A 12,867-nucleotide genomic window follows, 5' to 3' on the forward strand; every position below is an offset into this window, starting at 1 on the left:
CATGATTTAATATTTGTGTTAAATCTATTTTAAAGATATAATGTTTGCGATTATTATTTTTTGTATTTTATATGAAATTAAAAATGGTGGTCGCATAGATCGAAAGAATTCACAACAAAATAATAAAAAATATATTTATTAGAAACAAAAACTTATTAGACAAAAGCTTACAGAACACGAGCAGATGGTTCTTTATTTCTATACATACAAATAATGACATATCCAAGTAATCGAAATTATTTTCATAGCAAAACTCCTGATCCGTCACGATTACTCATTACTCAATCCAAAAACGTCTGATGAAATGTAGTTTTCGTTCAAACAACTCTGATCTTTTAAAAAACGCAAAAAGAAAGAAACAGGACGTTATTGAGTGACAGCCGCACCAGCCAATCAGCAGCCTGGGAACTCTGACGCATAGGGCGGAGGACCTAACTTTTCAGCCAATCAGCGCGTAATAATCATTTACATTGAACAGAAAGTTTACATGTTATTGTTTATTTATTTAACTAGTTATTTTTATGACGTCGGCATCTCATGTATGTATTCAAATCCGTACACCAATTTGTATGTTTTTCAAATATGTATTTTATATTTTGCACTGATTTAAAACAAAGCTTACCCTTGTGAGTCAATATTTTTGTACATAAAACAATTTTGAATTTTTTGTAAAATTAAAGTGTTAATAAACGTGTCATAACATAACATAAAATATGTGATTTTATTAATCGAAAGCAACTTTCTAATCTCTGTCATTCATAACAACATGATTTAATATTTGTGTTAAATCTATTTTAAAGATATAATATTTGCGATTATTATTATTTTTTTTTTTTTGTATTTTATATGAAATTAAAGATGGTGGTCACATAGGTCGAAAGAATTCACAACAAAATAATAAAAAAATATATTATTAGAAACGACAACTTTACTAGACGATTAGACAAAAGCTTACAGAACACGAGCAGATGGTTCTTTATTTCTATACATACAAATAATGACATATCCAAGTAATCGAAATTATTTTCACAGCAAAACTCCTAATCCGTCACGATTACTCATTACTCAATCCAAAAACGTCAGACGAAATGTAGTTTTCGTTCAAACAACTCTTATCTTTAAAAAATGCCAAAAAGAAAGAAACAGGACGTCTTTGAGTGACAGCCGCACCAGCCAATCAGCAGCCTGGGAACTCTGACGCATAAGGCGGAGGATCTAACTTTCCAGCCAATCAGCGCGCGGCACGCTGGCACGTGCCAGTTTCGCGGCAAAAAAGATTTGGCGCGTAAACCTTTGAGCAGGTTCCGATCAGCTGGAACAAAAAAACACAACAATAACAGAAGCGATTCCGGCTGCGTCGGGCGCGGAGACAGTCGGACCGCACCTTTCTCGTGTTTCAATGGATTTATGCGTTAAATGAGCGAGAATCTGGACATTATTTGGAGTTAATAACAATACTTCCTGGATGGAGTCATTAAAAAGGACAAAAACGAAGGATATTTTGGATTAAAGTGTCAGATGAGAACAGAAACCGGACTTGGGCTTTGTTTCGCATCCGGATCGGGTTGTATCGTTATATTTAGTTTCTTTACAGCCTGTTTATAAATATAATAACACGCTTCTAACACGTTTACCACTGCTCAAGTAAAAACAAAGTCTAAAATAGTTACAAAATATCCCAACATCGTCAATAATTTGAGGATTATATTGAGTAATTTTATGTTTTATGCACTTTAAAGGTTAAAACTGCATTGCTATTTGTATATAATGATCTTTATTTATGATGAAGTGTGTGTGTTATGCTCTTCAGCCATTTTCAAAAGCACTTCCTTAAAGGAACCTCAACTCTAAACTCATAATGCATGCGAAATATAGCCTGAACATGTTTATAAATAACATGCATGGTGTTATTCTGAACTTTTATTAGTGTAAAGTTGATTTTTGTTTTGCAAACTGAAGTTGACCTACATTCTGGCCTTGTGGTTTGGGAGACTCACCCATATGTTCAGCCAAGGCCTGTTTTTAACATGCTTTTCAGTGTCACAACATGCATTTTAAAAAGCAACCCGTTTCCATGCGTTGAAAGTCTTAAGGATCTCAAATAAACCTAGAGACTAAGTGACCCCCTGTTGTTTTAGCCCGATATGTCTGAGAGTTTTATATCGGGTCAGACCTCGGAGGACCTGCTGGCGGATTTTGAGTCGCTCTTAAACAATGGCAGCATCGATCTTAGCGAAGATCATCAAATTGTCATCATCTCCACTCCCGGCACGGCCACGACCAGCACTGCGGCCGGGGACATCTTGCTGTTTGCCACCCCTCATCACACCACCACTGCCACCACGACCCTGCCGGACCACCGGAGACCCACTTTGGGTCGCCCGCCGGTATGACTTGAACCTGGATGCCATTGCATGCATGTGACCTTTAACCTTTGGGATTCCAAATTTAACATTCCATTTTGGAATTCTCCCAAATTTCATTCTCAGTGGTTCTTAGTGGCCTTGTAACCCAAATCCTGTAGGTTCAAAATCCATAAGGAGTGGTTTATGATTACCGTAGCACTTGAGTAACTTATGCTTAAGGTCACAACTCATATTTCTCGATTACCACTAGATTACCGCCACGCAATTAGATGTTTGTCGAAGAAGCATTATTGTTTTATGACACGTTGTTTATTGTAATTACGCTGTGATTAAAGGTTTTATGTTGTTAGTGAAGTAATGGTTTTCTTTTGTGACGCATGCATTGGTGTATTAATCAGGCTGGATGTATTTTAAGATGTTAATCGCTCTGTGAGGTCATGACCTCTGCTTTTCTTCTGCGTTTTGATTTCAGGTAAAAAGGAAGTTGGATTTGGACAGCGATCATCAATATATTTGCACATCCAGACCTGCTTCACATGGACCAGCACCTCCAGCCACACCCGCACCTCCCAGAGGTATGATCATTTGTTAAAATAGTCAAGAAAAAATATCAATCAATGGTGAATATAAGATTTTAAAACACAGTCTCTTCTGCTCACCAAGGCTGCTTTTGTTTGATCAAAAATATTGTAAAATTGTGAAATATTATTAAAATTTAAAATAAATGTTTCTATGTGAATATGTTGTAAAATGTCATTAGGTTGGCTTTCTGAAACTTATGCTTTTTATTATTCTTCTTCTTAGCCAAATTTCTGAACGTTTCTCCTCCTAGAGCTTTCAAGCTAGAACCACCAAACTCAGCCCAGATCTTCAGACTGATCTGACTCGGGTTTCTATGTCTTTTCTAACTGATCCATCTAATAGTTTTCGTAAAAAGTAAAGATTAAAAATCATAAAAATCCCATAGACTTACGTTGACGGAATGTTCAAATGAGCAACACTATTCAAACTTAAACTCCCAGAATCCCTTGAGACTAAATCAAGACGTCCCTTCTATGTACTGTATTTCTAATCAATTCAAACTTCCATTCTAATATTTCTAATCTGTTTATCTAGCTAGATAAGCCTAGCAACTAGAATCATGCTAGTAACTTGTTAATCATGCTAGAAACATGCTAACAATTTGCTAATTATGCTAAAAACATGTTAACAACTTGGTAATCATGCTAGAAATATGCTAGCAACCTGTTAATCATGGTAAAAACATGTTAGCAACCTACTAATCATGCTTGAAACATGCTAGTAGCTTGCTAATCATGCTAGCAACATGCTATCAACATATTAACCACGTTAGAATCATTCTAGTAAATTGTTAATCATGCTAGAAACATGTTAGCAACTTACTAATCAAGTTAGAAACATGGTAGCAACTTGTTAATCATGTTAGAAATGTGTTAGCAACTTGTTAATCATGCTAGCATCATGCTAAAGACTTGTTAATCCTGGTAAAAACATGCTAGCAACCTACTGATCATGCTTGAAACATGCTAGTAGCTTGCTACTAGCATGTTAGTAACATGCCAACCATGTTAGAATCATTCTAGTAACTTAGCAACATGTTAGCAACATGCTAATCATACTAGAATCATGCTAGCAACATACTAGCAACTTGTTAATCATGTTAGAAACATGCTAGCAACTTACTAATCATGTTAGAAACATGCTAGCAACTTACTAATCATGCTAGAAACATGTTGGCAACATGCTAATCATACTAGAATCATGCTAGCAACATACTAGCAACTTGTTAATCATGCTAGAAACATGCTAGCAACTTACTAATCATGTTAGAAACATGTTAGCAACTTGCTAATCATGTTAGCATCATGCTAAAGACTTGTTAATCATGGCAAAAACATGCTAGCAACCTACTGATCATGCGTGAAACAAGTCTTGCTAATCATGAAACATGCTATTAACATGTCAACCATGTTAGAATCATTCTAGTAACTTAGCAACATGTTAGCAACATGTTAATCATACTAGAATCATGCTAGCAACATACTAGCAACTTGTTAATCATGTTAGAAACTCGTTAGCAACTTGTTAATCATGTTAGAAACATGCTAGCAACTTACTAATCATGCTAGCATCATGCTAAAGACTTGTTAATCATGGCAAAAACATGCTAGCAACCTACTGATCATGCGTGAAACATGCTATTAACTTGCTAATCATGTTAGCAACATGCTATTAACATGTTAACCATGTTAGAATCATTCTAGTAACTTAGCAACATGTTAGCAACATGCTAATCATACTAGAATCATGCTAGCAACATACTAGCAACTTGTTAATCATGTTAGAAACTTGTTAGCAACGTGTTAATCATACTATAATCATGTTAGAAACATGCTAGCAACTTACTAATCATGCTAGAAACATGTTAGCAACATGCGAATCATACTAGAAACATGCTAGCAACTTACTAATCATGTTAGAAACATGTTAGCAACTTGTTAATCATGCTAGCATCATGCTAAAGACTTGTTAATCATGGTAAAAAGATGTTAGCAACCTACTGATCATGCTTGAAACATGCTATTAACTTGCTAATCATGTTAGCAACATGCTATTAACATGTTAACCATGTTAGAATCATTCTAGTAACTTAGCAATATGTTAATCTCACTAGAATCATGTTAGAAACACTAACACCTGCTAATCATGCTAGCAACATGTTAATCATACTAGAATCATGTTAGCAACATACTAACAACATGTTAATCATACTAGAAACATGTTAGCAACTTGCTAATCATGTTAAAAACATGCTAGTAACTATCTGAGACTGTATTGCTTTTAAAACATGCAAACTTTAACCTTTTAAAACTATTTTAAACTGAAAACCATCAAACTTAAACAATTTTTTTTCTTTCAACTTTTTAAAATTTTAAAACATTTTAACCTTTTCAAACTTTCTGGTCCGGCTTTCTCAAGCCAACTTAAAGTTTGTCTTGACAATCTTTTTTTATCTAGTTTATTTCTGTGATCAAATCTGCATTTTCAGCATCATTACTCCAGTCTTTAGTGTCACATGATCCTGCAGAAATCATTCTAATATGCAGATTTGCTGCTCAAGAAACATTTCTGATTATTATCAGTGTTGAATTTTTTGATAAATATGAAGTTTTGTAACATTATAAATGCCTTTAAACATTTATCCAATGCCTTGAAAATATCTCACTCTTCCATTGCAGTATAAAACTATTTTTCACATGAAATCTGCTCTTGTTTTAGTGCCTAAAGTGGCTACGGAGAAATCCCGCTACGACACGTCTTTAAATCTGACCACCAAACGCTTCCTGGATCTCTTGGCTCAGTCGCCGGACGGCGTAGTCGATCTCAACTGGGCCTCTCAGGTGCTGGACGTCCAGAAACGGCGCATCTATGACATCACCAACGTCCTGGAGGGAATCCACCTGATCTCTAAGAAGTCCAAGAACAACATTCAGTGGCTGTGCGTTCATTATATGTCACTGTTTTATTCTTGAATGACTCAAAGCGTGTTGTTAATCTGCGGTGTGTCACGTTTGGTGTGTTCAGGGGGAATCGTATCGACGGGGCGTCCGTGGCCAGGTTTCAGGCGCTGCAGAGGGAAGTGTCTGAGCTGACGGATACTGAGGAGAAACTCGACGAGCTCATTAACAAATGCAGCTTACAGCTGCGGCTGCTCACAGAGGACACGCACAACAAGAAATATCCTTCCACTTGATGCGTATGACTAGATGGAGGAGAGCGTGATGTCCAGCTCAAAATGTCCAGCTTCTCTTTATATTAGACTAAAAAAGGTCATACTTAAGGTTTAAATATAACATTTTCCTAAATGCTTTATGCATATTTGTGACCCTGGACCACAAAACCAGTCATAAGGGTCAATATTTGGCCGAGAATCAGCTATTTGAAAATCTGGAATCTTGAGGGTGCAAAAAAAATCTAAAAATTAAGTTTTGATATATTTACGGTAGGAAATTTACTACATATGTTCATGGAACATGATTTTTACTTGATATTCCAATAATTTTTGGCATAAAAAGTTGCTACAAATATACCCATGCTACTTGCGACTGTTTTTTGTGGTCCAGGGTCACATTTATCCCTGTGTTTATAGAGGAGAGCATGATCTTCTCAAAATGTCTTTTAGCTCTTTATTTTAGACTGAATAATGTTTATTCAACCTGAAATAGATTTTAATAATTATTTTAATATTAATTACAATTTTTAGTACATTAAAATAGATTTTAATGTTAAATTTTGATGTAACAATATATAAAATATTTTTCCCCAAATTGCTACACATTCACTGTGATATTTACATGCAAAGAGCTTAATCTCCAAATGTCGTCTAAAATAAAACAATTTATACTTATTTACATTTTTAGCACATTAAAATAGATTAATGCATTCAGTTTTAATTGTAGATACAGATAAGCATGTTCTTCACAAAATTTTAATTAGAACTTTATTTTAGACGAACATTTGTAGTTAAGATTTAAATTTAACAATATATTTAATATTATAATATTTATTTTATTATATTTAATAATTATTTAATAATATAAATAAATAAATAAAAACCCTAAATATTTATGCATATATTTATCTTAATGTTTACATGTAAAGAGCACAATCTTTTCAATGTCATTTAAGACTAAAATAATAACATTTGTCTTGAAAATTTAAATTTAAGTAATTTATTCATTTATTTAATATTATTATTATTATTATCATTATTATTATTATTATTCATGCACAGAGGAGAGCGTGGTCTTATCAAAATGTATTTTAGTGCTTTTAGATTGCAAAAATAAATATTAAAGGTATTTTAAAATATTAAATAAGTGTAAACCTTGGGAAAAAAATATTTTTAATAATACTGCATGTAAGATTTAAATGTAACAATATAAAAATTGTTTTATAAAATAGTAAAACAGGAAAAAAATCTTTCTAAATACTTTATATTTTAATTGTGTTTTTTCGATGTGTATGTGTAGGTAGAGAAGAGTGCAAGCTTCACAAAATGTCCTAAAGCTCTTTATTTTAAAATAAAATATGTTATACTTAAGATTTAAATGTTACAATATAGAAAATAGTAAATATTGTTTCCTGGGTATTTGATGCTTGTTTACTTTATTTATTCATTTATTTATTTTTTTTGATCATCTAAATGCAGAAAAAAGAGAGTGTGATCAAAATGTTTTTAGCTCTTTATTTTAGTCTTTCTTCATGAGGCTGAAATTAGGTCTGGAAACAGAAAACTAGGACCTGAGCAGCTCAAGTAGATGTTGAATTTGTGGATATTGTGATCTTTAACACACATTCACGCTGGGATACGTTAGATGTCAAGACCTGCGTAACACAGTGAACCCGCCGGACCAGATCATCATGGTGATTCGAGCTCCGGCAGAGACACAGATGCAGGTTTCTGAACCTAGCGAGGTGAGAGAATGCACATTTTTAACTATATATGTATATCTGTATATTTTTGTATTGAAGTTTAAGGTGGGAGAAATGCTTGTAAAATGTCCATGTCTCTTTAAATGTTAAACTCATTGTGTCTGTATCGCAGGGTTACCAGATTTCACTCAAGAGCTCCAAAGGGCCGATCGACGTGTTTCTGTGTCCGGAGGACAGTTCTGGGGTCTGCAGTCCTGTCACTGATTGCAGTCCAGCGAAATCGTCCAGTCAGAGCCCCCCACAGTCTGATCCCGTCTCACAGGAAGTGGCATCATCAACGCCGGCGACTCTCCCCAGCTCCTCCCCGCTGCCTTTGGGTGGAGACTCAGGTTAGCTTGTGATTGCATCTTTATTTACTAAAATCATTGTCTTGTCACTTTAGCACAACAAATACCGTTCTTGCCTGTTTTCCTGTATTTTCAGTAAAGTTTCCATGTGTATATTTTTAAAACATTTTATAGTATATATTTAGGGAAAATGTTGAATATAAATGTACATTTTATAGAAAATTTAACATGAAATCTAAATGTACATGTTAAATACAAAACCTAATAATACAAAATATGTAAATCTAAATAAAAGAGGTATTTTAAAATTAAATGTAAAAATATAAATATTAAGCATAAATCTTAATCATTAAATGTTCATTCGCAAATAAATATATAAGATATTTAAAAAGATATGAACTATAAAATGTGATTCAATATTGAGTTCAAATCTTAGGCATAAATGTTAAGTCCCAAAAATAAAATTTAGGATTTACATTTTTAGATTTGACATTTACATACAATTGAGATCATTTTAAATGTAAATTTCAAATATAAATGTTAAAGGTATTTTAAAAATTTAAATGTGGTACAATTAAATGTAAATCCAAATTTTTTTTTTTGATGTGCTAAATATTAAATCTAAAATATGGGCATGAATGTTAAATCCAAATCCAAATTTTGTGATTTGCGTTCATATTTAACATATATGGGAAATGATTTTAAATGTACATTTCAAATATAAATATTACAACTCTTAATAGATGGGGTTTTTTTTAATTATTATATTTTATTATAAATGTTGATTGTTGATTATTTAGTGAAAATGTTAAATGTACAGTAAATGTAAATCTTAGAGAAGTTTTAACCTGAAATCTAAATGTACTTTTTAAAATACATACATGTAAATTCCAAACACACAAAAACAAAACAATAAAAAATTAGAGGTTTTAAAATATAAACTTATTATAAATGTTAAAAATATAAATATTAAATACAAATCTTAATCATTAAATATTAATACTAAATAAAGTAGATTTTATAAATATATAAAATAAATGATTTTTAAATATTAAGTGTAAATCGTAGACATAAATGTTAAATACAAAAAATAAAATTTATGATGTACTTTTTGATTTAACATTTACATTCAATTGAGATCTTTTTAAATATAAATATTTAAGGCATCTTGAAAATGTAATTTAATGTAAATCTTAGGCAAAAAAAATCCAAAAAAAAATGTATTTATGTGAAATTTTAAAATGTAATTTAAAGTTGTGTGTGTGGTGTTTTTTTTTTTTTTTTTTTAATACTCTAAATAAATGTGCTAAATAATAAATATAAATCTTGGGTGTTAATGTTAAATCCAAATCCAAAATTTGTGATTTACATTTACATTCAGATTTACCATTTACATTTAGGAAATTTAAAAAATTATTTATTTATTTATAGGAAATTATTTAGGAAATAATTTTAAATATAAGTTTCAAAAATAAATATTACATTAATATTACTATTTATTTATTTTTTTATTTGATTTATTATAAATAAACCAACTGTGCAATTTTAAAGTGTAAAAATGTGGTGTCTAGAACAAAAATTAAAATTCTTACTGATTGTTTAACTTTTTAAAATAAATTCTATTTTAGTTTCCTGTTTCTTTTGGGTAGAACAACTGAATCATATGGTTTTTCTTCTCTCTTTCAGAGTCATTTCTGGACTCGGACCCGTTTTCCGGCATTTGCGAGATGCCCGATTTCGATTTGTCTCCTTTGGACTCGTCTGACTTCCTCCTGGAGCGGGGCGGCGCGTCAGACGCCATCGGCCTCCCGCTAGATGGCTTCATCTGTCTGTCTCCTCCACACAACCAGGACTATCACTTCGGCCTGGAGGATCACGAAGGCGTCAGCGAGCTGTTCGACTGCGACTTCAGCGACCTCGGCACTCTGGCAGAATTCTGACAGACCAATCCGCGCGTTTGTTTCCAAGTGTGAACGGAAAGCTGATTCCACTTCGCTTTAGAATTCAGATTCGCTCAGAGTGCTCTGAGCACCGCCATTTAATTTATTAATAAAAAAGTCACCTTTAAAGAAACAGTTACCCAAAAATGAACATTGAAACAAATACTCATTTTTGGGTGAACTTTCTTAAATCTCTCTTTTTTGTTTTTATTCAAATTTATTGTAAATGTAATGTCATCGTGAAGGTTTTAGGATGTCGTAATCGTACTGAATAGAGGATTGAATATAAACTGACAGGTTTTAAAGACTTATTTCTCAGGAGAATCGTTTAGTATTTCAGGTGAGTGAAAGTACTAGTTACCGCATGTATTTAGGGCCTGGTTATGTTGCATAGGTTGGTTATGCATGCTGCACGATAATCAATCCGTCATCGCTAATATGGCGATCGAGAGGATTTACGAGAAAATGAACATCACATATTCACACAGTCGTAATATCAATGTATTTCTAATGACAATTATATACACAAGTTCTGTGCAAATGTTCATCATGTCACCAATTCTCTGGCTTTCTTAAAGTTCTTCATCTTTTAATGCATTGTATGTGTAGGTTTGTGCATTTTTATCGCTGTTACAGGAGACGTGCTGTATTTATTATAATTAATATCTGATCCTGGTACAGTAAATGCCCAGTTATTATATATAGTCCCCTAATTTTTTTTTTTTTTTTTTCATGTGCATGTGTGTAAATATTCATATACTTTCCAGCCTCATCCTAAATATTAATCTTGATATTTAAAAAGCACTATATATTTTTTTTTTCTTTATTTCTTCAGCCCTTTCTAGGATTCCTTTTAAGAGTCCAGAGATAGAAATAATGTCTCATTTCTATATTTCCCTCCTGGAGTTTGAATTGTAAATGATTTCTAGCTTTCAGCTGTTTTAGAGTTGTAATTCCACTTAAACTGTGCGTTTAGCTACAGGACGAAGTATATATAGTCACATGAAAGGATTATAATGATGTAACGTCATTGTAGTGGGGTATTTAAATGCATTTTGATAAGGTAGATTTGATTTTGAAAGGTCTCTGAAGTTTAAGGACACTGTTTGATAAGCTCTTCATCTTATAAAATGTATAATTTAATGCAAATTGGCCATCTGTGTGTAGATTTGCCTGGGTTTTGCCTTATTTTGTTTTTCGAAGGCAGCTTTTGTTTAGTTGAATGTGTTTTTGTGCAGAGACCGTTGTGTAAATCGTAAATGTGCAGGTGTGTGTGATTTTGATGTTTGTATGATAATTGTCAGGTAGTTTTGGTTTCGTTTTGTTCTTGTTTTATTGTGTTTGCGAGGTCGAGTTGTCTGGGACAATTCTTATGACAGGATCAAGCGCTTTTGTTGAGTGTGATTCCTCTTTATCTGGTTGTACAATGGCAATATTTTTGTTATAGGGCTTTTTGTGCATAATTGGTTTTTCTGTTTACTTTATAAACCACTTTAAAAAGTGGCCAATGGCACGGTGGACGTGTGTACTTTTAAAATTAAGTGCAAATAAAATCCGATTTGGATCTGAAATCCATTTAAATCGACAAGAATTATGGCTTTATATTCCATTTTCAGCAGTTACAGTGTTTTTAGTTCTACAGGTTTGAAGTTTAAGATTAAAAGGGTTTTTGTTTTCGAGCACTGATTCATTGTTTCAGCAGAAGGGATGATATTCGTGATGTGACGTTAATATTTTCAGATTATCACTTGTCAATCACAGATTAATGGATTGTTTTTGTTCTGACAACATCAATAAACATTTTGACTTCCTAAATTCTTTTGTGATTGTCTTGACATCTGAGATGCTGTCTGCTCTTAATTTTTTTTATTTATTTATTTATTTATTTATTTTTTCCAGATTGAGCTCAATGATTTAAGGTTTATTTTAATGATTTAAATCATTTTAAATAATTTTTGAAAAAAAAACATTAAAATTTAAATATAATTTAACTTCTAATTTAAAGTTCTGTTGGTTTTTGAGTGTTAATTTAAATAAATGTTACAGTTTTTGACTGTTAAGAACAGATGTTATTAAAATCATTATACTATTAAATATTTAATATTTTTAAATATTTTTAATTTTTTTTTTTTTTGTTTTCTGTTTTCACTTCGCTTCAACTCGCGAAATGATTCGCGAACCCGCTCCGAAATTCGAATCCATATTCAAATGATTCACAAAACGAGCTTTGAAGTCCCGATCTGGATAATGATTTGCGAACCATCTTTTCAGATCGATGCTAATAGGAGCACGGTTTGCGAATCTTTCAATTTGCGAAAACTCATTTCGTTTCGAAGTTCCGAACTGAATCAAAAGATTCGTGAACCCGCTCCAAAGTTGCGATCCAAATGAAATGATTCGCGATCCGCTGAAGTCCCGATCTGAATCAAACGATTCGCGATCAGTGCTCCGAAGTCTCGAACTGATTCGGGAACCATCTTTTCAGATCGGGACTTCGGAGCACGTATCGCGAATCCTACAATTCGCCAAAACCCGCTCCGAAGTTCCGATCCAAATGAAATGATTCACGATCCAGTCGCGAATTGAATCAAACGATTCGCGATCCGTGCTCCGAAGTGTCAAAATGAATTTGATTCGCGAACCATCTTTTCAGATCGGGACTTCAGAGCACGTGTCGTGAATCTTTCAATTCGCGGAATGATTCACGAACCCGGTCCGGCGTTCGGATCCAATTCAAATGATTCGCGGTACGTGCTT

General features: G+C 32.9%; 1 protein-coding gene across 1 annotated transcript; it reads left to right on the plus strand.

Annotated features, from left to right (window-relative positions):
- The first annotated feature begins 1,289 nt into the window (after positions 1–1,289).
- Positions 1,290–11,913, plus strand: e2f1 (E2F transcription factor 1). Its single transcript, XM_051095808.1, has 7 exons — positions 1,290–2,387; positions 2,839–2,941; positions 5,667–5,886; positions 5,973–6,125; positions 7,751–7,865; positions 7,996–8,212; positions 9,857–11,913. The coding sequence occupies exons 1-7, from the start codon at positions 2,145–2,147 to the stop codon at positions 10,108–10,110; spliced, it is 1,305 nt and encodes a 434-aa protein (XP_050951765.1). The 5' UTR covers positions 1,290–2,144; the 3' UTR covers positions 10,111–11,913.
- Positions 11,914–12,867: the final 954 nt, after the last annotated feature.

The sequence above is a fragment of the Labeo rohita genome, chromosome 23 (genome assembly GCF_022985175.1).
Source record: "Labeo rohita strain BAU-BD-2019 chromosome 23, IGBB_LRoh.1.0, whole genome shotgun sequence".
NCBI lineage: Eukaryota > Metazoa > Chordata > Actinopteri > Cypriniformes > Cyprinidae > Labeo > Labeo rohita.

Bases quoted from the DNA above. Each gene is read 5' to 3' on its own strand.
- e2f1 (XM_051095808.1), top strand. From the start codon at position 2,145: ATGTCTGAGAGTTTTATATCGGGTCAGACCTCGGAGGACCTGCTGGCG. The intron at 5,887-5,972 runs GTGCGTTCATTA...TGGTGTGTTCAG, and splicing joins AAGAACAACATTCAGTGGCT to GGGGAATCGTATCGACGGGG. The intron at 8,213-9,856 runs GTTAGCTTGTGA...TCTCTCTTTCAG, and splicing joins GCCTTTGGGTGGAGACTCAG to AGTCATTTCTGGACTCGGAC.